Source organism: Scomber scombrus, chromosome 6 (genome assembly GCF_963691925.1).
Source record: "Scomber scombrus chromosome 6, fScoSco1.1, whole genome shotgun sequence".
NCBI lineage: Eukaryota > Metazoa > Chordata > Actinopteri > Scombriformes > Scombridae > Scomber > Scomber scombrus.
The window spans coordinates 9,643,643-9,670,751 of record NC_084975.1 but is presented as its reverse complement, the minus strand read 5'-3'; the positions used below and the strand labels follow the sequence as shown (position 1 = coordinate 9,670,751).

General features: G+C 39.1%; 1 protein-coding gene across 1 annotated transcript in view; it reads left to right on the top strand.

The window, feature by feature from the left end:
* The first annotated feature begins 416 nt into the window (after positions 1 to 416).
* The window catches only part of smpd3 (sphingomyelin phosphodiesterase 3), a 29,256-nt gene continuing 2,563 nt past the window's right edge, over positions 417 to 27,109 (top strand). The window contains exons 1-8 of the mRNA XM_062421157.1: positions 417 to 718; positions 2,678 to 2,929; positions 3,023 to 3,980; positions 16,734 to 16,809; positions 20,538 to 20,699; positions 21,707 to 21,796; positions 24,778 to 24,841; positions 25,806 to 25,974. Coding sequence (XP_062277141.1) covers positions 417 to 718; positions 2,678 to 2,929; positions 3,023 to 3,980; positions 16,734 to 16,809; positions 20,538 to 20,699; positions 21,707 to 21,796; positions 24,778 to 24,841; positions 25,806 to 25,974 — 2,073 coding nt within the window. The remainder of the gene's footprint in view (positions 719 to 2,677; positions 2,930 to 3,022; positions 3,981 to 16,733; positions 16,810 to 20,537; positions 20,700 to 21,706; positions 21,797 to 24,777; positions 24,842 to 25,805; positions 25,975 to 27,109) is intronic.

Sequence of the window (27,109 nt, the reverse complement as noted above, 5' to 3'; positions counted from 1 at the left end):
CTCTCTCCAGGTCCTGAGGAAACGGTGATGTTTAATGGCTGCCCCCTCCCATGGTTGGAGTCCTTGCAATCATAGATCCGTCATCAAGGGAAAAGCTCTCATAATGGCAACCCCTTACCTCCAGACTGTGCCATTTGACCCCTCCTGTAGGGGGTGTATTTGCTGAGGGCGGGGCTGGTGAGACTAGGACAAGCTTGCCTGTGAAGATAAAGATCATTCAAACCATGTAGTGTACCTTTCTCCAAGGCGGGCGGTGGGTCTACATTTGAATCTGGTTTATTTTTGTTCATTTCTGTTTATGTAATCTCCGGAAACAGATTCGTGCTCACTTTTTTAAAGAGTGCATGTGGGTGTGGATAACGTGTGAGGTGAGGAGAAAGTGACAGAGAGGAAGAAAGAGAGAAAGAGGGAAAGAGATGGTCCTCCACATCACCCCTTACTCCAGTGCCTGTCTGCACTTCCTGGATGGCTTGTCATGGAGCCTGGTGTTCCCCTGCTACTGGCTCCTGGACCGGCTCCTGGCCTCCTGTGTAGCCACCTCGCTGGAGAAGCGACAGCGCTCCCAGGACCCCTGCTCCTTCCTCACCCTGTGTGTCCTGATCGCCGCACCCCTCTACCTGCTCCTCGTCCTCGCCTCCCTGCCTTTTGCACTGCTGGGCTTTATCATCTGGGCTCCTTTGCAGGCCATCCGCCAGCCCTACCTTTACACCTACTGCAGGTAGCCACTTCTTTTTATATTGCCTTGATACTATGACTTCAAACAAACAGCTCACATCTTTATGCCTTGAATGTACATGTAACTCTCATGATTGAATCATCAGTACAAAAGATGAGCAATTGCATTTGTAAATATTTGGTTCTTTGATTAAAAAGTCACAAGCCTGCACATAAAAATGTAAGGGGAGATGTTAAGTACGCCTCCCAAAGTGTAACCAGTATGAAACAAACGCTGACCTTAAAAGTCTATAGAGTGCAATGCTAACAGCTACACTTTGTAGAAACATACATTCAGCAGTTTAAATCACTTCCAGTTTTTTTATTTTTCATTGTTGGATGAATTCAGCAACTATGGTGCAGCATTTTGTTTCCAATTGTAACATGGAAGCATTTTGATTTTCCAGCTGTGATTCATGCTTATGACTTTGTTCTCCATATCAAAGGCAGTTAAGGCTCACGCTTTACCAAACTGAAATAAAAAAAATGATTCCTCAGAAACGACATTGAAATAAGTCAAACTAATGGCCTTAACAGATCATTAAGTTACCTGTGTTGCACCTGGTTGGATAAACACCATTCACGTGGTCATCATTGGCCTTTGCTGCTAATTTTCAAAACTAGCTGCTCTGAGACAGCAGCTTTCATTGTTCGTTCCTAAACTATGCATCAAAATGGGTTTCTGAATCAATTTGAAGTGAAAAATAGACCATGTAGTTGACTCATGCTTCATTTTATATCTACTGTGCCAGTCGCTCACCAGGTTTGGAGATGTTGAGAGGCAGAAAATGGAGTCATTATCTACTGTAAATAGTTTGCTTACTGGCCTGGCTTCCAGCTGTCAGGCTCAGTGTGTTCTCAGTGGGTGTTTAGTTATCCAAACACCCACCCAAGTGGCTACCCGCCATGACCACTACCTTTGAAATACTGTATTTAGCCCTGTGTGCTGTGGAAGAGCAGCACTCTCTTCCTGTATTCTGCAGATTTCCTAGTTGCACACAGTGTAAAATGTAACAGACATTGCCTTTGTGACCCGTGTTTATTTTTAATGGTTATACTGCTGTCCCAACATTGTACACATGTAGCAATGGTTTGAATTTTACAGGTACTACCTTTTTGCATAACGTAAGATTAAAGTGTAATATGTTTGTCAGCAGAGAGCAGGAGCAAGAGCAGTAAGAGGATACAGCTGTGAAAAATGAAGTAAAAAGATAAATTATCGTAGTGATATTTGCAATAAACTATAAAAGGATATGAAGATTTGAAAAAGAAAAAAAATTGAACTACCAAGGTTGGTTACAATACCATCATATCTGTGTCACACAGAGGCTACCATAGAAACAAGAGGACTGAGGACCACACACTGAGACTTGGGAATGATTGTGTTTTTCTTCTTTTTGTATCTGTCCTGAAAATCTTTTGAAAACCATTTTTATCATTAGGCAAATATGTTGACATATATTTATGTAGTGTTTATGCACTGAGTTTTGAGTTCAAAACTGAGTTCATTTGCCTGGTTTAAATTATGAGTGATTATAAGGGTGCTTATTTGCTTTCTTGCTGAGAGTTAGATGGTAAGATCGAGAGCTATCTTATCTATATGCTAAATATTAAGGCATAGCTCTCAGCTGATTACCTTTTTCTTGTGGAACTATTTTGTGATGTTTCCAGGCAACCAGCACAGGCTCTGGGAAGCCACTGGTTCAGCTAAGAAGTAGTTTGAGTACATACCTCCCTGTGAAACCACAATTATTGTTTTTTATGCTTCAGATCAAACACAAGAAATATGACATTTTAATTAGTGAGCTGATGCTGATAGGACAGACCCAGGCTAGCTCTCTCCCCTGTTAATCAGCCGCTGGCTTTACCCTTAATTATTCCCAAAATGTCAAACTTCTCATGAATATATCATGAGCCTCCTGTTTAAATTGATATGGAATTTTTCTTTACTCACCTTGTCCAGACCAGACAAGAGCCAGGCCGAGCAGGGCCAGGCAGGACCGGGGGGTGTCGGGGTTGGGGAATGGAGGCCCCAGGGCAGGAGCTTCTGTTTTAGCAGCGCCAACGTTTGCCTGCTACCTGACTCGCTGGCTAGGTTCAACAACCTGTCAGACACCCACAGGAGAGCCTGTGAGGTGGGAAAGAGGATCCGCAATGGTGCCAGTCGGCCTCAGATAAAAATCTACATCGACTCACCTACCAACACTTCAATCAGGTAAGGAGAGCAACCTCAGGATTCAGGAAAACACATATATTTTTGTATTAAACAAAACTAAAATTGTTTCTTTGTTTGTCTTCCATTCATCAGCGCGGCATCTTTCAGCAGCCTGGCCACAGGTTTCCGCCGTACCTCCTCTCTAGACCATCGTCCAGACCAAACACATACCACCAATGGCCCAGCCGATACTGAAACTGAAGTCCTCACCGAGTGCCCAATTCACCCCTCAGGTGCCACGAACTGCCCTGTTCACCCTACTGTAGGAGACCAGGGGTCCTCTGAATGCCCTCTTCACTCAGATGGAGCAGACACTCCAGCAGACTGCCCCCTCCACACCGCGGGGGCCAACAACAGCTCAGACTGTCCCGTTCACATCTCAGGGGAGGCTCCAGACTGCCCGATGCATTCCACAGGGCCCCAGATTGGGTCAGGCCATCACGACTGCCCCATGCATGGGGAAGGGACCCAGCCAAAACCTTCCTCAGACTGTCCTCTTCACACCTCAGGGGTTCAAATCAGCATCAGTGCCCCAGAGCCAGACCCTCAGGAGGAGGAGGCTGAGACAGGGAACCATCGGCCTGGGGAGCAGGCTGGGGGAGATACAGGCAGCATGACTGCCTCGAGGGAATCCCTTGCTCGTTACCATGGAGGTGACGGAGGCGGAGTGATATCCTCCAACAACACCCTCTCTCACGTCCCACGCACATCAATCTTTAAGCGCCCAGGACGAAAACGCCGCCATGGAGACGAGACATTCGACCATGAGATCTCTGCCTTTTTCCCTGCCAACTTGGATTTCCTGGCCCTACAGGAAGTGTTTGACCATGGATCGACAACTAGACTGCGGCGGCAGTTGCACCGCTACTTCCCCTACGTGCTAAGTGATGTTGGGCGGTATGGCTGGAAAGGCTGCTGCTCCAGGTTCAAATTCCTGAACAGTGGACTGATGCTGGCCAGCCGCTACCCGATCCTGGATGCACGCTACGAGTGCTACCCCAACGGGAGAGGGGAGGACGCATTGGCAGCCAAAGGAGCACTGTTTGCCAAGGTCAGAAGTTTTACTTTACTTTCTTTTGTTTCTCATTCAGCTGTGTTTTTATGGGACTGATGCACAGATTGGAATGCTTTCAGGCAATATAAGTTTCTACTCATGTTTTTAAAAATGGCCGCTATGCAATCAGGAGAGAGAAAGAAAAAAGGAAGAAAGAAATTTGTTTTTTCTTAAAAGCCTATAGAGTTTTCCTGAAGCTCTGTAACATTTTCAACCAATTCAATTAACTGCACAAAAAAATTGTGATTAATCTTTGGAATGATCTTTTGGAACAAATTTATTGTAAAATGGTCTTGTTTTTTTCATTTGAAAGGTCAGTGTAGAGATTGTAGACGTATGAAGAGAGAATTTTTTTTAAATGTCATAACTAATAACTCAGTTTATATTTAGACAGGGTGACTTTTCAGAGGCATTGACAAGACTGCAGGACAATGATTGCATGATGTTTCAACTTGAATTATCACCTCAATATATTCTCCCTTTCTGTGGAGGTAAGAGGCAAAAGTTCCTTTTTTCCCAATTTCAGGTCATTTCAAACTGAGCTGAATTAGGGCTCATTGTCACTGAGGGCCTAATTTTACTCTTTTCCTGTAGCACAAAATTGTCCTTCCTCTGATAGCTGCTTGGTGCCATTTCAGCAGAAAGCTGATATTGTCACCGACGCCACTGCATATAATTTTGGCAAGTGGTAATCGAATCTGCCCAAGTGTTTTTATAGTAAATTAAGTATTTATATACATTTTTGAAGAAGACTGAATATGAAAGTTGAAATGATGCAAAAGCATGATATCACAAAACATTTCATTATCAAACAAGTTTAGTTTCCTTCTTCTGAACTGTGAACTGTGATAGATAGCATACTGCACTCTCTATCTTCTCTGTGTTATAATCCATTTGATGCCCTCATGTAATTAATGCCACTCAGCACGTTTGCTGCACTTTTGTCACAGTGTTGCTGTGATTGAGAAACCGCAGATTGCAGACAGCACTTAAACACATACACTTACACCCACATTCATTCACATATAACACATTTGTCATTGTGGTGAGTGCACATGCCACAATAATTACAGCACGCTCAAACCTTTCCACATCTCCCATAGTGGTGGTGGAAAACAACAAAATACATGTTGTCTTGTGTTTCCAAGGTTATCATGTTCGGTAAGAAATGAGCCGAAAAGTCAAAGCTGTTTGTTCAAAGGCAGCTGCATTTATTTTAAAAGCCTGCTGTAAAGCGTGCTGTAACTTACAGTAATCAGGTGAAGCCATAACAGTGCAACAGAGCTACCATATGTCTGTTGTTGGGTGTGGACAGGACTTCTGCAATTCCATGCCTTCATATACATTAACTGGATTTTTTCAGATTCTCCATTCTCTTTTTACACACACAGGTACTTGCACTGACCCCCAAAAAATACAGCTCACAACACATTGTGAACAACAGTTGTTACTGCACAGAAGCAAGAATGCCAGACTCTTTATTATATATACACCGATCGGCCAAAATATCAAAACCACTGGCAAAGTGAATATCACTGATTATCTCATTAAAATGCCACCTATCAAGGGGTGGGACACAGTAGGCAGCACGTGATTCGTCAGTTCTTGAAGTTGATGTGTTGGAAGCACAAAAAATGGGAAAGCATAAGGATCTAAGCGACTTTGACAAGGGCCAAATTGTCATGGCTACCTGACTGGGTCAGAGCATCTCCAAAATGGAGTCTTGAGAGGTCTTCACAGTATGCAGTGGTCAGTACCTACCAAAAGTGGTCGATAGATAGAGAGACACACACGCAAGCATACTCAGAGATAGCTAAATCAGATGATACATTTAGCTGACTTGTAAAAGTTTAGTGTGAGCGAGAGAGGACTTGTTTGAGTGACTTGTTGAAAGTAGGAGAGAGGTGAGGCAAAAACATCACATCCTTTAGATTTTCATAGAATATCTGACTCGGGTCCTTCACATAGAAATCAGTCCACAGGCGAGAAAGTCGAGGAACGTCTCATTTAAGTTATGTTACAACCTGTTTACTCACTGGAAATAAAAATTATTAACATTTAAATTCCTTCACAATACTACATATAGAACCTTTCACATTTGTTGTTTGCATTTGTAGACAGCAAAAATCCTCCTTGCTCATGAAGTGATCATGTATGGGGCTTAAGAATCCCAGTTCCTCACCTCCCAACTGTCACTGAAGGAGGTCCTGTCATGTTTTCCATTGCAGTCTGACATCTGCCAACCATAATTTGTAAGCCTGTGGAGTCCATTAGAGACTCAGGGGTAGTAGCAGTAAGACAGATCTCATGTAGATATGACATGACATTATGCGCAGTCTTAATGCATAGTGGAGGCACTTTCCCTTGTGGTTCCCTTGTGCCAGCCCAGGAAGTAAGATGGGTTTATTGAGCGATGGGATTTCTACAGCAGCTACCAGTGTACTTCTTCCTGTTTGTAATTCTTGCAGTCTTGACCTGCAGTCCTTCTTACTCTGTAATAGAAGAAAATACAGAGAGACACACACAGTTCATCAGCAACACTATGTGTGTGTCCTATTGTTTGTTCGTGTGTGTTCCCTGTGATGACTGTAGACAGTCAGTTTGTTCATTAATCAGCCGTGTACTGTGACTGCCACAATGTGAGTCTGGATGGGATCCAGGTCATGCTGGGCCAGATCCACTTTATGTATTTTCCATTTTATGTGACCTGATGAGGATGGGTACCTATATGTGCTGTATGTGTGCGTGTGCATGTGTGTGTCTGTGTTTGTGTGTGTGAGCCTCTTTTTGTTTGTGTCTATATATACCTTTACATATACCAGATCTGATAAAGACACTCCATCACAGCTTGCATGCTGTCAGTCTCATCCTATTAGCCCTGCTGCCTGCTGACTGTCACTGCAGTATACAAGCTGGCCTCACATCCCTGTTTCATCACCTCCTCCTATATGAGGTCACTGTAGGTCCTGCTGACAAGGTGACTGCCAGCCAGGTGGCAGGTACATGTCTCAATGCAAGCTGCTCATGCTCCCAACTGACAACAAAAGAAACCAATGTTGAACAAATGTGTTCCCTTCACTGCCAGGAAATTGTTATATTCGACTGCAGCTACATCCACATCTGCAAGTCCTGCATGACTGACGCATCTGCCGCCTTTGCTGTAAAATCTCAGCAAATTATGCTTGGATTCTGAGATGTTAAAATGTGTTTCTGTTTACTCAGAACACCTTTGTTTCTCTGCTTTGTCTTTTGTAGTCAATCTGTACTTTTATTCAGAAATGAGCTGCAACAAAACAACAGGCTGCAGCTTGTTTTAAATAATTTTGTTGGGATGGAGCCATTACTGTACTGTTTACTTTCCTGGTACTGCTGGTTGCAGTGTCTGTGTGGACTTTTTGTGGTTTTCTGTTTGTCAAACGTCACAACCTAACTACGAACAGAACAGAACATTAAACACATTTTAGCATTGTAATTTCCAGAAAAGAGAATTGGTTCAACTTATTGTGAGAAAGAAAGTTCATTGTTCGCTTTCGGAGTTCTAGTTTAATAGAAATAATGATTCACTAGCTTTTTACAGCTTGTGTGGTCTTCATCAGTGGATCAAGTTTGCTCAGTTGTCATGGAGATTGCTCAGTTGTCACATTACCTAAGCATGGAACATAATTACATGTTTTCATATATGGAGAGATGTGATATCCTCTGTCTCTGTTTAAAGATGCTCGCTGGTGTCAGATCTGAATGTCCTCCTTGATCTTTTCCTTTGACCTCTTTGTCGATAGTGTGACCAGGTTTAGGTCAGGTGTACACAGACAACTGGTGTTGCCTTTTTCTAGTGTTCATCCAGGTACTTGTCCAGGTACCATACTGTTTCACAGTTATCGTGCTCTCACAGTTTCTTTTCACAGTATGAGTGGCTGGACGATATAGTATGACCTAAAATCTACACCCTAATGAATTGTCCTATCTGCCTAGATAATTATGTGATATGACCTCATGATCCTCAAATTCTGTTTGGTTGGTTGAAATTCTGCTTAGGTGCCATTTTTAATTTAATCACATTCAAAGAAATTCATAATGCTGGTAATTACATAAATTCATTTTTCAAATTTACTGCCCAGCCCTGACACCAACACAAGCTGCAACAGAGTAAGGAAACATTTTCAGAAACATATTTTCAGAAATGTAATTGTCAAAAATGAAGCTAATCAAACATTTGCGACACTGCCAAGATCCAATTTTTGTTCTCTAAAACATCAATACTAAATGAGCTTTTAAGAACCACACTCTTTTATCTCTTCTTACAGTGAGATCAGTCCAGCCTGCATATTGTCATGCTCATCAATATAACAGTTCAGCTTTCGATTTTGCTACAGCCATTCTTTATAACCTGGCTGTATCCAGGCCAGCTGCAGGCTTTGATCTCCCTGCTGTTCATACCTTGCCCCTCTCGGTCCTCCAGACGTCTTGGCAGCTCTCCAACACAGCATCTTGTTGTGAACCCTCACTTCCCCTCCATGAACCTTTTGGTCACTGGCACTCATTATGACTCTACACTCAGGCTCGCTTCACCGCCAGCTGGGATGCATCTCATTAGATGGAGTTCATTTGATGTACCTGATGTTCACGCTGCGTTTGTCTTTGCAGCTACCAGATACTGTGTTTGTTCGTTTATATCAAACACAAACAAGACTGCTCAGTCATAAGTCACTATTAAAGTGGTGATCCTTAAAATACCTCTTTTATCCTTTATTTTTGTGTTGTTTAATAGAAAGTTCTCATTACTGTGACACTTGTGTGCTTTATTTCCCCAAAAAACACCTGTCAGTTAAAACCAAAGACTAAAAAAAATCTCGAATTTGCATTTTGACCTTCGCTGTCTTGGACTTTTGGAGCTAGAAGTGACCATATCTGGATGAGAGAGAGGGGCTGACCCTAACATTAGCTGCTAGTTAGGGTAGCAGAATGTATTTATAGTGGTTAATGGTTAACCACTATACCATGGTTAACTGTGATAATGCTAATGATAATGTTTGCAAGCAAAAAACCTGCTTCAAACCATTAAAACAAAATGTACTTACTTGAAAAAACTGATCAGACTCCTTAGAGGTTCTTTCAGTACAACTACATTAATTAGGCATAACTTTAAGCCTTAGTAAAATGTAATCAGGTGAGTTACAGTATATAAAAATTCACCCCCCAGGGAAATTAGCTATAGAGACCAGAACCATTTTTTGTACCAGGCTGTAAACTTGTTTAATTTTGCTGTAAAGTTGGGGAATTTTAACATGAGGGGCGTAGGGGGAATGACTGGCTTTTGGAACAAGCTTCAAGTGGCTATTCATTTATTCATTTTTGCCAATGTTCAGAATACTGTGTGTGGTACTTAAACATCAGCTTCCATGGATTTTCTGTTGATGATGTTTCCATAGATGATGCTCATTTCTTTTTCTGTTCAGCCATTAGAGCTATCAGTATTAAAACATTTTATCATCATAAACCTTCCTGTAACATGCAACAATTTTCTTTAAATTGCCAGTTTAGGTGAGCGTACTATATATTACAGTGTTTTAGTTGCCTAACAATAACATAACCTTAATTTATTTACCATGAACTTTCCCTAACCATCATCACACCTTTATCATTCTTTTGTTATTTTTTTGTATCATTGTCCAGGGTTTTTAAATTTAATCATTTTTAACCATTTTTGTTTGACATAGGGTTTGTCTGAGAATATAGACAACATGTTACAATGACATGGTTTTACAAGTGAAAAGTCAGACGATTATTAAGCAGTTTTAGTTTACACATACTATTTGTTATGGCCTTTTTTGTACAGACAACTGCAGACCACTACTCATATTCTTATCCTAACAGCAATGCATTGTATTTTAAAACATTTTGGGTCAAAGTGTCTATACCAAATGAACCCATGACGTCCTCCAGCCACCTCAGACTGGGTTTTTTCTATTATAATCTTGTTAAAAACAGTTTTTTCTTATATGAATGAATTCTATAGAAAATCTAACCAGAGGCACGCACACATTCTCATAATTTCCCCATGGATGTATTTACCTGGAGAGCAGCAGCAGGTCAGCAACATAAATCTGGATTGTCTCTTGTGGAGAAGTGACGCACTAGAGAGGAAGAGAAGGCAGAAAAGGGAGAGAATATTAATTTAAAAATGTCTCCCTAAAGAGAGAGCCAGCGATGGCTCAGTAATTAAAGCTTTTCAGTCTCAACATTTATCCCCTCTTATAATTATTTCAAACTACTAAGTGCATGGTTGAAGAGTTGTGTGTGTGTTTTGTGTGTGTAAATACACAATTTGAATGCATTACTACGGATTAGGCTTCAAAAAAGGGCCACACTCAAATCTAGATTGTGTAGAATGGAAATCAATGGGAGAATTCCCCAAATCCATCCCTGACCTCTGATGACCAAAAGGACCTCTGTTCACTATCAAGGTTCGACTCAGTTTATTGATACAGAGTGCTTCCATATTAAGGGCCAAAGGGATTCAACAAACAAAAACACAGCTCATCAGTCACCCTGCTGCTTTCTGCCATCTGTCTGTCATCATGACAATCTGTCTGCTTGGTTTTTCAAGTGAAGGCATCAAACACTTGCAAGTAATGCGAGGTGAAATCTTCACTCTTCGTCTGATTGTAAAGTTAGGTTAATTCGTTACAGCCGCCTTCAGGGTTTCATAATCAGGCTTTTATAAGTCAGCTTGGTTTGGTTGGCTTCCCGTGTGAAATCGCCTCTCATGGCTCATTTCAGTTCCACTCAGTTCTTTTTCAATACCCCATAATGAGAGGAAGTCTCAGGAAATTTCAGATCCTGCATTCTGATTCATTTGCTGTTTTATTTTTAAAGAAATGCAGTTCATTTCATTTCATGTTATTTTTTACTCATACAGAGAAGAAGGGAAAACTCATTTAATCATAAATTGCTTCCAGTTGAGGCTTTTCTCTGTCAGTTAACAGAACTCCAATTAACATTGGCATCATCTGAATTTCATCTTCTGCATAGGCCACTGACAATATTAATACATTGAGAGTCTATTCTTTCTTGAATGCATGCATGAGTGCGTACGCAAACACATGCACACACACAAGAATCTCCTTAGGCCTCTTGTCAGTTTCAGGATGCACACACACCTATTGAAGCATACAGTAGATAAACCCCTGAAATATTCATATGGTGCACAGCATGCAGGTGGAGAGGGAGAGAGAGAGAGGGAGGAATGAGGACAGAGTCAGGAGGGATGAGGGGAAAAAGACAGGATAAGATGATCAGATTAAACTTTAATGTTCCCCTAGGTAAGATTTACTCAAACTGTAAAAGCAATGGAGGAATTAAATCATGTAATAGAATCAAATGTGAATGACACACTGCCATTATAGTTTATTCATGGTTAGGCATTCTGATTAGACTACCTCTTTGGTCTTTTTCCCCTAATATCTTAATGTATTTTGATGTGCTTGTTAAAAATAATTGGGCTTTATGGTGCGACAATGCTGTGGTTAAAATGTTCACTTGAACGTCAAAATACACAAAGTTATTATATTATAGGGCTAAAAACTAACCCTATCCCTAACTAATGGGCTTTCAGTCCAATAGGAAATTTTTTGAATAATTGGGATTTCAGAATATTGGACCATCCGACCAAAGGCACGGCACCCCAGCGCTGATAAAGCTCACTAATTTAAACCTCATATCGAGCTTGTACAAATATCTATAAATGACAAATTACACAATGACTTGCAAACCCCACCCATATAAACACAACCTGTCAACAGGCGTGTTTGTTTGTTTGGACAAAGCCAAGTTAGCCCCCTTGCGTCCAATCTTGATGCCAAGCTAAGCTAACTGTCTCCTAGCTGTAGCTTCATATTTAGCGTACAGACCTGTGAGTGGTATCAATCTGCTCATCCAACTCTCAGCAAAAACGTAACAAGCGTATTTCAAAAAATGTCAAACTATTTGTTATGTACGTAAATATGGAAAGTGCAATATACAGTTAAATAGGTTTCTGGGGCCTAGCAAGTCCAGGTAGCATAAGCATACTTATACAGTAATTGACATCAACACCATTAGAAACATTAATGTTCCATCTGATGAAAAAGTCTTTTTTTGCTCTTTTAGACACTCATTCCATTAAGAGTAATTGAATTAATGCCTCAAATCTTGGGGGAAATATATTGCCTTTGTTGTATGATGTATTTACTTTGCTTCAGTCAACAATGGGAGCTTTGTGTTTGGTATTAAAGTCAGGCTAATTAGGCTAATGCTTTATTGTAGCTTTTAGGATTTTTCATTAAAAGCCCCACAATAATACAGATCCTAAACATTATTGGCAATCAGTTTCCATTTGTTTAAATGAAAGTCCTATCCTCAGCGGGTTGATGTAACACTGTGACAAGTCACCAAAGAGATAAATGCTTGATCCTAAACAGTGCAGATTCATTTGACTAAGAGTGTCACACAGCAGGCATGTTTTTAAGTCATTGCTGTTGGAGAAAACAGGCCTAGGACTAGTGAGTATCCACACATCATAGAAGTTAAATCTACATGTACTGTACCTTAAGCAGTGTTCATATTTTAAGTTTTGTTTCTTTTGTTTGATTTATTTTTGTTTGTTTCAACCTTGTTCTTATTGAAACCCACACTTTAAAGCTATAGTACTTATCAGTATTTTCATATTAACAATGGATGGAATTACCTTGCTTATCACTCAACTCTGCAGGTCCGCTCAGCTCATGGCTATGGCTTCAGTTATGGCTCACATCTTTACTGTTCTGGTTCAGTAGCAGTCAGTTGTTCTGAGCAAAAAAGCTCTGATTAGCATACTGCACACTACCTGCCCAGAGCCAAACAGCATACAATCAAAGCTAGCAACTAGCTGACGAACGTGTCTGGATGTGTATGTGTATGGATCATATAGCCACTAAAAGTTAGATATTGAGAGTGACTATTGGACTTTGTCAGGTAAAAAACACTACTCCAAATGAAAGCTAATCTTCCTCCATGTTCATGCTGGATTTGTAAATAGGCAGCTGTTTTTTAAACTCTAATATTGTGTTTAAAGATTCTTCTGCTGCCCCAAAGAAGTAAAAAATTATCGAACCAGCTTTAAAAGTTTGCTTGCAAAAAAACATGCAAGAAAACAGTCTAATGATACTGAAATTTAACTTGGCATTTGTTTGAAACCTGTGCTGCTTGACTTATTATCTTGTAAAGTTGTGGCTACTTGAGTTGCCAGATCTCAGCATTGAAAATAGTGAGTAAGATGGTTATCACAACTGATAAAAGCGATAAATCTCTGATTGTCAAAAAAGTGAACAGAATAAAGTGGTTTTCATTTGTTTCTCCTCCTTGGACTTCCTCATGATAAAGTTTGAATCAGTGCAAGTTGCTCTTTTTAACCTTAGTGGCTGTGACGTCATCTGTCCATCCATCCATCCATTTTCTATAACCCCTTGCCTTGTGCAGAGCCTGTCACCAGCTTACATTGGGTGAGAGGTGGTATACCCTGGACAGGATACTTTTCTATCACAGGTTATATAAACAACCATAAACACATTCATATTCAAATCAGAGCAGCTTATGGGAACCCACGCCTGCTTCAGGACAACATGCAGAGCAGAGCAGAGAGGTGAAAGTAGTTTCTCTGTTTGCCAGAGGATTATTCTTAGCAAAAACCCTACCAGAGAGTGAGCTTTTAGAGCCACAAATGTATTAACTGGGTAACAGCACACTGAATTATTATTATATTGCAACTGGCAATAGTCACTTTTGGTTAAAAATACTCCATTGAAGACTGTTACTTACATTTGGTTGTGAGAGATCTAATTCTATGACTTTTATAAGAGCAGTTTGCCTCTTATGATATCCCTGTCCAAGGCTGTCCCTACGCTGGCCACTAAAAGGGTGTATTCTATATTGTTATAGATGTTCTCCAACCAAACGCCTTCCTACTTCAAACTAACCATCCAACAATCACATCTCCTTTTCTCTGCAACCCTTTATTCCTCCCCCTCCTCCTCATAAGTCTGTATCCACCCACCAGCACTTCAGAGCTGCCAGACTCAGCCTAAGACTGGCTCTGTGTCTCATTTCTGTGTGGCTGAAGGACTTCTAAACGCTGATACTAAAGGTGTCTGGTTAAACCCTGAGTGATGTTGAATTTATTGCTGCTTTGCTCACACTCTGCTGCCTGGGGAATGGAGAAATTTAGGTTGGCAAGAAGTACTGAAAAATGTATAAAGTGTATGAGGACATGTTGAAAAAATAATATCTCCAGCACTGTGTTTAACTCACTGTGACTGGGCCTGCTTCTTGTGTAGAACATCACACATTAAAATAATGCTGTTTGATATTTCAAACAGCATGACGATAAAGAATAAGAAAAACATTCCAAACAAATATTTTCATTTGTTTCCGTGAAGTCTTTAAATGAAGCGCCCTATTGAAGACAATGGTGATGATGGCAAAATAACAGGTTTATTTTGTAGTTGTAACAGATGGTATTGGTGTAGAAGCCCTGTACCTCTATTTTTCCCTTTTATTTACTTTGATCAATGGCTGACATTTTTTTCTTCAGCTAATAAAAAGTGCTTCATGCCCCTGGGACCATGGCAAGCCATTCATAATGCAGTGTAAAATGTCAAGACTGCAAATGTCAGGGGGGGAATCAAACATTTTGTTCTTCTTTCAAGTAATCAACCCCATCCATATGTAGAAAACTTCTTTTTTTCTGTTTGTTATTGTGTATTGGTATGATTATAGATACAAGCGATGCAGAATGCGTCTGGATAATGGAAAACTTTAAATGAATGCTTTTGTCAGCACGCTAACATGCTCATAATGACAATGGTAACATGTTGTTGCCAAGCAGGCATAATGTTTACCATGTTCATCTTAATTTAGCGTATTAGCATTTGATAATTAGCATTTATTGTAAAGAATTATATATTCTCAAAGGGAACATGAATGTTTGCACCACATTTGATGGCAATCTATGCAGTAGTCGTTGAAACATTTCATTACAAAACAAAAATGTTACCCTAATGGTGGCGGTAGAGAAAAGTCACCAAGTCATTAGGATTCATCCACCAGTGACCATGAATGTCTGTGGCAATCCATCTTAAAGTTGTTGAGACTGACAAAAGTGGTGGATTGACAGCGCTACTCTATTACATATCAACCATGCTGATAGTATGGTGTGTTTTATATTTCATCCGCATGAAAAGAATTGGTAACAGGTAACATAAGCATTGGAAGTGAGACAACATTGTGGGAGATTACAATGAAGGTTGACTCTGAAAATACATCCAAACTCAGTCAACAGAAAAACCAAAGAAAAAGACTGAACTGGATACTGTGTTTGATTGACAGGTGATTTCAGTAAAGGGCAGGGGGGAAAACACAGCAATTAGCACAGTCAACAGCATTAAAACACATGCTTATGCTTCAGTTGCAGCAGCCTGCAATCAGCTATCGGAGCAAAATCAGTGCAGAGAAAGAGAAGTGTGTACCAATTGATTTAAAACAATATTACATGTAAACCTATTAACCTTTTTTCCATAGGGTAAGGGTTACAAAGGTTCAGTTTCAATCAAAATGTTATTTCTTTTAAGTTTACTTGTAAATGTAAAACAATTTTATAGTATAATTGTTTTTACACATTTTCCGTACATATGAAAGGACCTTTGACATGTGCTGTGTGTTTTTTCTCCATACTTTCATGTCCTTCTAATGTGACAGATGTTGATATGTTTCTATTTATGACATGTATATGTTTGATAAAATCTTATTTTGAAGGCTGTATCAATTATTTTGACTTAAAATCTCTTAGTGACAAGACACATCAAATAAGCTCATAATGTATCCCATAGCTGTGAAAATGTCATATAGATATATCATAATTACATGAAACTATATCTATACATCATTAATATACTGTATATGTAGTATATGTAGAAGTGTATAGTATATCCAGAAACAATATGTAGATATGAGATATGGATCTGAATTTCAGGATCTCATCTTGTAATTATGTACATAATTATTATGTAATTATAAAATAATGTAATTATCAATTATGTCATAATTACACCAGTGTATCTAAATTATAATATTTGTCATAATTACAGTTATGTAACAATGACTATACATGGTATCATAAATAGAATATAAGGATCTTGTTATAACAAAATCTGTATCTCATTTTCACATATTTTTGCTAATGTAATGATTACATGACCTTTATATTGCAACTATAATGGAAACATAACTCATAATTACACTTAATATTTCTGTAAATATTATATAATCATGCATATACACACATTACGAGATTGCTTTCAATTGTCAGCTGTTTAGTCCTAATTACAACAAATGGAAGTCTTAACTACATTTGCATAATATGTTAACATTTTCTGTCTGTGGTGAATGCAGTATGCCTCTCTGATGCTCTAGTGTATTTTCATATGGTACATATTTGTCATTATTTTCTTTCTCCCAGGATGCCCTACTGCTGTTATGTTGGACCCCTAACTGCTGTAATTAAATCACTGCTGTAATGACTCAGTTTACCCACAGGGATCAATAAAGTTTCACACATAGCAATGTTTGTTACCTGGCATGTCTTACAGTGTTGACAAACACATTTGTTAAGTAGATTTGATGTTGCTCTTTTGAACATGGTGCACTGACATCATCATGTTTGTCTCTGGTCCCCTGCAGGTTCACGTGGGCACTTCCCATCAGGAGCAAAGGGTTGTGGGATATCTCACGTGTACACACCTCCACGCCATAGAAGGTACAGTTAAATGTTCTGTAGGTTCCCCAGCTCTCCATCTATCCCTGTCTTTCTTTACTTCTCAAAACACACACATCCCCATACACACAACTGAATGCATGTACAAATTAATATATTTATATGATTTCCATTACACTGTCTTTCATTTTTCATGACAAATTTAAGACTTAGGACCAGTTGATTGGGGACGGCTTGTCCAATTGGGACAAAAGCCTTGTGCCCAGGTAATAAAAAGCTGATTTTGGGGTCAGTAGTTATGGTAAGGATTAGGGTAAGTCTCCAGGAAATGTAAATCTATGTGATGTCGCCAGGTGATCATGATCTGATATGTATGTGTGTGTGTGTGTGTGTGTGTGTGTGTGTGTGTGTGTGTGTGTGTGTGTGTGTGTGTGTGTGTGTGTGTGTGTGTGTGTGTGTGTGTTTGTCCAGATAGCTAGATAAATGGACGCATCAAAACCCCTACGTTCCTCCTCCTGCTGTTCCCATGGCAACTGGCTCAAGCTGTTTAAGGCGTCACAGTCCTATTTAAAGCCTCCGGTCGATGCTTCCCTCATTTTTTACCAGAGACACTTCTCCCACTTTCGTCTGCTATTCTGGGCTCCTCCTACGCTTCTCACAGGTCTAAATATAGCAGCGCCAGGGCTGTTTCTAAAGATACATCAAACATAAAACCTAAAGCATAAAGGGGGGAGGGTAGTGGGATGTTGAGTAAGACAGGGAGAACAGGGAGGAAAAAAGTGGGAGGAGCACAGAGACCTGATTTTTTTCTTCTGAGAAGAAAGAGTTGTTTATGATTATGAGGACTCTTACAGACAAAATATCTCACATAAAGAAAATATATTAAAGACAAACGTAACGACACACTGGCTGTAAATGGGTGAATCTTAACCTAAAAGTAATTTGATCAGACATTTAGTTTAGAATTCACTGTCCAGCATCTAGAGTGCAATATGTGTGTTGCGTTGATGTGTGCGAGTTTTGTTTACTGTTCCTCTCCTACACACCTGTCATGGCAGCTTCTCAGGTGTGTAAAAGCTCCTAGTTGTAGCATCAGCACTACAGCAGCAGCAGTAGTAGGAGTTTTTATCAATGTGGGTTTCAGTGAAATCTTGTTGTTAAAGGAATAAGGGAAAAGGAATAGGAATAAATCAGGGAAATTATACATAAATGTCTTTGAGAAGTCGGTTTTGAGTTGAGATTTAAAACCCTCAGGGCACAGCAGGGTTTGCTGACCTGTTCCATAATAGCTTGATGAACATGGCATGGCTTGACACAACCAGGAGCACTTATTATGGTGATCTGAGAGGCCTAGTGGACCTGTATTGGATCAGCAATTCACTGATATGTAGTGAAGCCAAATTGAGCAATGCCTTAGAAGTAAGAAGAGAGATGTCAAAATCCATCATATGTTTAACAGGAAGCCAGTCTAATGAGCCAGCACCAGGGTGAAAACTGTGGCTTTGAATTCTCAGTAATCATGCAGCAGAATTTTGAACTGACTAATTGAGGTAGCTTGTTGGCTTAAACTAGAATAGAACGTGTAACACTAGTCGAGATGTAAGGAGACAAAACAAGAGATCATTTGTTCAGGTTGTTGGAGAGATAAGAAGAGGCATAGTTTGGTTATGTTTCTTAATTGAAACACAACCAATAACAGGTCTGAATAGATGACTCACAATCAAAACTTAAAATTTTAATGGGAATTTTTTTTAAACCCATGTTCCTGGAAACAACCTTTGAGTTAGAAGCTTGAATGCTGATGTAAAGTTTCAAAGGCCAGAACTTCAGTTTTCTTCTGATTTAACTACAGGAAACTGTGAAACATCCTGGTACTAATCTTAATGGATATGTTTCTTTTTTTCATTTTAAATATTTTTTCAATATGAAATGTAGTGCCTTTCATATAATATGCATGGGTTTGCCAGTTCTTGATAAATAGTTTTATTTTTGTTTCTCTTCAGGCTTTCTTTTGAAGTATAAAAAATGGTTTGGGATTTGTGTTAGATGTATTGCACAATAAGTAATGAATGAAAGTGAATAATATAAGGGCTTATTTAAGTTATTCTTAATTATATGCGTTTTAGTTTCCATTAATATTAACGGTGTTTAGAGCCTTGTCATTCTAAGGAGTTAATGTCATTGTGATTTCCCATTATTCAGCCTGACATTGTGTTCATGTCAGCATATGGACAACATAGTATTTTGTTTTTTGTGTTGCCCTTACCAGTAGTGAGAGACATATCTGTCCCCCCAGCATTATTTTTAATTGTGCTTCAGTCACTGGTAAGTAGACCATATGAAATGAATAATTTAAAAAGACAAAGCAAGTTGCATAGTAAATAATTGAGACCCCGCTGATATTGTAATGTCAGCAGCAAACATGTTGCTATCATTACATGTAATATTCATTAATACTCATTATGATGGAAAATTACATTGATATATTTACTACTAGCCTGAATCTGCAAGTTGTCTATCACATGTTGAAGTGAAATATCATATTTCGTTGGAACTTGGCCAAGTTCCCCCTTGGTATTTACCGCTTTGTTGACTTCCTGGTTGTTAATTTGGAAATTCCACAATTCACAAAGACTGTTTTAATGAATCATTTAACAGGTTTTAAAATGCTGAGAGCAATGGATACATGTGGTATTTTCCAAAGACAGACAAAAGGTGGCAGCAGTACACAAAATTATTATTTGTCAATTTTATCCTAATCGTACTTATTACTTTTGCGCTTTTTGTGGATTTTTGTTCAGTTACAAATATATAAATTAAGTTTTCCTCACAAAGAAACAAGCCAAGCTGAGACAATCAAGCACATACATACACAGGCAAATGTACAGCAAACACACCCACACAACCCCCAGCTTCATCTTTTTCTTCGTGTTCCAGTCACACAAAAAGAAAAAAAAAACATTACATTTTACATGTACTTGAGCTGGAGCTAAGAGTAATCAAAGCCAAAGCCACCTACTCACCCACCAATATCTTGACACCTCTTTGTTTCTCACACTCTCCACTACTCAGCTGTTATTTCTCTCACCCACTGCCTCCCTCTATTCACCTCCTCTCATCTCTCTCTGCCTTCCTGGCAGGAGTGGACCCGAGGCAAATGTTGCCAAAGCAAAACAGCACCAAAAGTGACTTAATATTATGTCACCAAAATTAGTAAAAGAATGTTAGTAAAAAATCAGGAACCGTACTTTCCTTGTATGCACAAGTCTGTAATTACAACATATACAATATATATATTTAGTCTATGTGCAGTGAAAAGAGAAGACAGCATGTTGTAAAACCTGAAAAAACCAACAAGAAACCAGTCGGCGTAAGGTTTTATTTAATTAGGGCAGAGGTACTATATGTCACTGTACTAAACTTTCAAATATAAAGATGTGTTGAAATGGCAGTATGATATATTAAGCGGCACAGCTTATTATAATGTATGACACTGACCCCATATGTGAAATCATCAACAATTACATTATCATTTCATATTCTAATTGTATCGTGTGGTGTGATGTCATATCATAACAGCTTGTATCATAATGATAATGCATTGTATCATAATATAATACATCATATCATAATGTATTGTTTTGTAACACATCGTAATGTACCATTACTTATCGTATTATATTGCATCATATATTTTACATCTTCTCTCTCTTTATCCCTGTTTGCTCCCTCCCTCCCTCTTTCCCATACACCCACTGACCATCTACCAGGTGATGCTTCTGTGCGATGTGAGCAGCTGGACCTGTTGCTCCAGTGGGGTGCCGAGTTTCGCCAATCCTCATCACAATCACCTGAGGGAGAGAAGGTGCTGGAAGACCTGGTGGCCTTTGATGTCATCCTGGGAGACCTCAACTTTGACAACTGCTCTTCAGGTACACAGCGGCGCTAAATCAATATAAGCCACGCTGAACTTTTTTATTTTTATCAGTTCAAACAGCAACATAATCTCTCAATTTCTCTTCCTCCCTGAAAATGTATAAAAACCAAGAGGCACTGAATACTTGTCCATAATGTAAAATGTATTACAGCATATACAAGACTCCTTACAGTTCTGACACTGGAAAGATGCATGGTGTCAAGCTTTTTCTTTTTAATTTTTAGGTGGAAAATAATAAATGACTAATACATTTACCATTAATGAGAAAAGCATGAAGGTGAAATACAATATAGTAACACATGACTCATCACTGTCATCAGTAAGACATTACGATAAGATTATTGCTTTTCACATAATTAAGTTTTGTGCAAACAATTTCTTTCAGTTTCAATTTTAATATCACAGTTACTAAATAATACTCAGTGTTAAATATTAAATATATTAATACAACATGATGAAATATCATTACGTATATATAACATTTTAATAGAATCTAATACATGCTTCAACTTATTATCAGGAAAAAATGTGTTTCATTCCAGCAGGAATCTCTTAATTTCTATGTCTAGTTTCTATTTCACAGCCATTACTGACTATTTTATTTCATAATTCCACTTCTGTGATTGGTCGTTTGTTCATTAAGACCAAAGCAACCAGTCACGTGAAGTCACACTTTGGCTCTCTATATGGAACAGGTACAAAAATTAGAACTTTATTCAGATACATTTCTCATGAATTTCATAGTTTGTTTTATGATTTTTGTTTTTTTGTCTCATAACAAAGGTTACCTGCATACAGTAGGTAAAACAGGTGTCTAAAGTTTTTAAGATCAGCTTTTTGTTCAGCTAGCTCATCTAAAGAATGAATAATTACATTTTTACATTACATTATGATAGAAAAGCTAGTTATAGCGCATAATGTAACTTTGTCAAATGAAGAAGTCACAAAAACTGTTGCTCTATCTGTAACGGTGTCCTCTGTGTGCTCTTATGTCTTTTCCAGAGGACAAGCTGGAGCAGCAGCATGCACTTTTTACTCAATACAAGGACCCATGTCGCCTGGGGCCAGGGGAGGACAAACCATGGGCTCTGGGTAACAATACACACACATTCAAATGCACACCGGCACACTCACAGATTCCTCTACGGACACAGTGTGACATCACATAAATTGTAGTGCACATAAACATTTAATACTTGCAAACTCTCAGACAATATACACTAAAGCCACAAACTGTAGCTCCAAATTGACAGTATAAAGTGCAAGTGTTGCTATACACACACAACCTCTGCGGCAAATGAAATCTGGTGATCCATACTGTGCATGCAGAGCAGAGCAGACTATAATCTGGTTCTGTCTGGCTAAATTAGGATGCACCCGCTGTGTGAATTAAAATACACCCAGTACAGTGTGCTGATACATGGGCATTAGTGACGTAAAGACTGGAGGGTTTTGGTCTGGATATGAAACGTTATTTAGGCCAGCGGTATTTTGGGGACAGTGTGGGCAGGACGGAGTGAAAGGACTCGTTGAGAGAAGGGCTTATTTATTTGGACAGGGAGATTTTGTGTTTCCCGTTTGCTCGCTATTAGACGGGGGGGGGGGGGGGGGGGGAACAGAAGAATGGATGAATGAATCTATGAAAGAAAGGGAAGGGAGATTATCTTATTTCATGAAGCTTATCCAAGGAAAATAGGCATAAATGAATACAGTGGCAGCCAGCTTTTGTCAGATATTGAACTGACCATATGTCGATAGTTTTATTAAACATGCTCCAGAAATCTTGTGCCTGCAACCGACCCAGACAGCTTGCAGGGATTGTCCTGCATTAAACTTACATGGGAATTACAGCTGGCCTGAGACCACTTAATAACTGAGAACGGTGACACACAGGTAAATTCTACCGGTCAGAGCTGTGAATATTAAATATCTCAAACTTTTGATGATGTGTTTGAGTTCAAGTTGTCAACCACAGACCAAAAACCCAACATGTAAAGAGACAGTGGCCTTTCATTTTTTTTAGGAGTTCTGGTAAAGATTGGTGTGAACAACATTTATTTTGATCCACACTCAAACACCACATCTTGTTGGTGAAGTGGGGTTTAACCAGCTGAAAGTGGCAATTCCTATTATTTTTCCCCAAACATGTAAAAAGTAGCACAAGCAGCCAGTCTGTGTAGCTGAGTATGCCTGCCTGACACCTCAACATCTTTGTTTCAGTGAGCTAAACCTGCTGTTAGACTTTTTCCTACTCAGATACCTACTTTTCATAAGAGCTCCCAACACTTGTGAACTGAGTGCTACTCTCTTCTTACTGGGCATTTTAAACACATTATCCTGCCCACAGCCTCATATCCTTATGGCCAAAAATCTTTTCTGAGTGCTCATCTCTCTCTGGCTATGCACTAGTTAATGACAGTAGATTGTGGTCAGCAGATCCATAAAGGCAGATATATACATCTGCTGACCACTGGTGCCAGAAGTACGGGCGGGTGAGGCGCCAGTGGCCCCCCATTTTACCCTCCTCCCACATTCTCTTTAAGTTGAGAGTCACTGTAGCTCCACAAATACTTCTATATTGCAACACTTACAGTTGTTTTCATGTCAACAGCAACAGCGAACAGAACAGCTGTGAGTCGGTCAGTCGTGTACTGTAGGTGCCCTGACTGGTTTGAGTCAAGCCCTGCATATTTCTGGACCTCAAAATTGATATTTTAATGTAACAGAGCAGAAGTTAATATGGAGTGACAGGGGGAAGGGGAGAGATATGGTACTAGACATAACAAGACACATGCAGACCATAGATGTATTACAGGCAGTGAAGTTACTGTTTACAATGAGCAGTGGGGTTTCTTGTGTTTCAGGCTTTCTTCCACATTTCAACACAGAGATCAGTCCATAATGAAAACTGAAAAGAGCACAAAAGCCTTAAATTGCAAATCTTTATTTAGAGGAGATGTGCACATGCCAAGCTCTCCACAATCACAATCCAACTTCGATGTATTTTGCTTCTTTTACGTCTCTAGTTTTTTGAATTTATAATGTAATTTACTGAAACGTCTGTCAGAATAGGCAACAGATGTGTTAGATTAATATCTAAATTTTACATTAATATTGTTCAGGTGTCACATCACCTGGCTGTGCATCAGATTATTTCCTTTGACTTCTTTAAATACCTGCAGCATTACACAGCAGCTGAAACAATAAGTGTGAGAATGATGTAAGCATTTACGCCTGTGGCACAGCAGCAGTAACTTGATTAACACTGGATGGGTCAGGATCCAACCGTAATTATGTTCTGTGTTCTGCTACACATGCACTCCATTGACTGTATATAAAAAGGTCAGATGTTACACACAAATTCAGGTTTATATGGTGGAATGTTTTGTAATAAAATGGTCCTTATAGATGAATCCTAAGCTCCATCAGAGGTGTCAGAAAATTTTTATTTTAAGTAGCTAAAAGTTAAAAGTCCAAGATAAGCCTTAAACCTCATACCAATTTGGAGACCCATCCCCCATCCCCAATGTCTGACTGAAGATTTCACCCTGTGTAAAACAATATATGGAGCTGTGCTGGAGTGGGCATCTGGTTTAAAGTACCAGTGAGACAATGGAATACAATCCAGCAAGTTCAGTTGGAGTAACAGTTTATTGTGTTTAAAGGCTGATTAGAAAAGCACAGCAGTTTGTAATACTCACAACTCAGGAAAGTTATCACATTGCAACCTTGTTTACTAGTGCGCACATGTGGAATGTGTCTGTGTCCGCAAACAACCCCCCAGAAAAAGTATGCAAGTGGAGGATTTGGAGGTTCTTTACTGGGCCCAAGAAAGTCCTCACTAGACTGAGGAATAATAGTATTTGACTGTTACTTCATTAACAAGGAATTAGCAAAATGTGAGAATGTGTAAAAATGGCTCTTCTCTTCTCCACATTATTACTTTCAATGGGAGCATTTACGGCAGTTAAAATGAAGAGAAGTCAGTAAACATGATTAGAAATGTGTGCAGCAGTGTGTGTCTGCCTGCACTGTGATACATTTTAATGTGATTATGGACTGTCACTCAACAGGTACACTACTGGATACCAGTGGCCTTTATGATGATGAGGTCAGTTCACCGGAAAGTTTACAAAAGTAAGTCACACACACACACACATACATGCACACATACACACACACACACACACACACACACACACACACACACACACACACACACACACACACACTTGTTTTTGTCACTTCGGAGGACACACTAATGATCCACGCCATATTCTATTCAAAAACTAAACTTAAACCTAAAATTGGTGTGGTTTGCATTGTGAGGTGGGGTCTTTTTTCCCCAAATGTAAGTTTTTTTTTCACTATGTCCTCACTATGTGATATAAATGTGTCTTCATTCAAGGTCAGAAACAAGAAGTGGTCCTTACAACAAATGACAAGACACAAGCACAAGCTCATAAAACCCCATACCTGTTTTAGTTTTGCTTTTCTTTTTCTGTTTTCTGACATAGTTAATTGTCTGTTAGTCAGAAGCTACTTTTATCTGTTCAAGCACCTGTTTATGACACAGGCATTACAATATTTGTAATTTGCCAGAACTGACAGTGCAGTGCATCATTTTGACTCAGTAGTTTGCAAAAGAAGCTGTTAGAAGCCACTTGTGCACCCTAATGGAAAAACGTGCAAATGCACAGTCGGTAGCAGCTTTCTGGAAATACTTCATTGACCTCATTGATATTAATGGCACTAGGATAAATATGAATTTACTTATATCTTGTAACCAGGGGTTAAATTGTTATTAGTTATGTGGGAAGAGGATGGGGGGGTTGTTGCCCTCGGTGCACGTCTGTGTGTGTGTGTGTGTGTGTGTGTGTGTGTGTGTGTGTGTGTGTGTGTTCATAGACTAAAAAATCTGATGAATATCATTTGACAAACTGTAAATTAAATACAATAAGGAGAGAACTCTCTGCTTTGAAAACTAAACTGCTAATAAAATCAAAGTCATTCTACTATACGATATTTGATACTTTCATTTTCCTGTATTTGGTCTGTCTTCAGTTTAATGATCGTCTCACATCTCTGTCTGTCTTTTCAGAGTGATGGAGAATGAAGAGGGGAGGAAGGAGTACCTGGTGTTTCCTCCCAGTAAGAGCCAGTGTCCCGCCAGCAGTCAGAAGGGGAGGAAGATCCCACTGAAGGGCAATGGACGCCGGATTGACTACATCCTGTACAGCGATGAGAGCCTGCAGCAGGACTGGAAACTGGTATGGTTAAGCAAAGGATTACAAGAAAAGTCTTAAAGGATAAGGCTGGCCGTATCCAATGTTGTCCTTATTGTCAACAAATCCCATGAAAAGACCAAAACCAACAATAAATTGATCCTACAAACAAGTATCGTGTGTGTATCCACAGCCTGACGCATCGTATTCCTCTGTGTGGTACATCTCCATTGTTGTCCAAAAACTATTTAAGACAAATAAGTGATCCACATTGTTGCAGTGATCGACATGTTCCTTCAGTGGCCATGTAGGTACCATGAACAGGGTCACTGTAACAACAAGGAAATTGTAAAGTGACCATCCTGATCATTTAAGTTATCCGAGAAATTAAGTAAATTAAAGGAAAAACCAGTACAAGCCTGAGTACTTGACACTGTGGGCCGATTTCTCGGACCGAGATTAATTCTAGTCCAAGAATAGACTTGTGTCTCTATGGATATTGTCACCAGATCTTGTCTTTAGTCTAGGACTAGTCTTAATCTCTCTCTGAGAAACTAGACATTTATGTTGTTTTTTTATTACATTTATCATCCGTCTGCATATTGACACTATTCAAATTTGGGGATATTAGTTGACTCAGAGTAAATCAAATTTTGATTGTAAATACAAAAATTGGCAGTATTATATATAACAAATATGTATGCTTCCCAACCTGTCTGGCTTAAGACCCCTTAAGATAAAGCAATGTCTATTTGCAATGCCTCATTACTGGTTGCATTTGTACCAATTTCCTTGCTATTGCTATATTATTAAGTTCTTCACAAGTGCAAATCATCCAGTTACTCACAAGAAAAAATAATAAGATGAGTAAGCAAATGAAATATAATTTTGTAAAACAGAAATGTTCTTTCTGCTTTCCTGTTTATATCATCCAGCAACTGCTCAAATTTATCTTAAAACCCATGTGAGGTCCCAATAGTTAGTTTTGGCCAATTACAGGTTTATTTCAACGTGTTATTTTTTAACTACACTGAAACAAACCTGTATTTGCATTCTGATGAATGACAAAGCCTGCAGCACTCAATAAGTCAAAATCTTTCAGTGCATACAATATGTTGACAAGCAGAAACAAAGCAATATAAATTGGAATCATATTTTAACATCAAACATGAATCTCTGT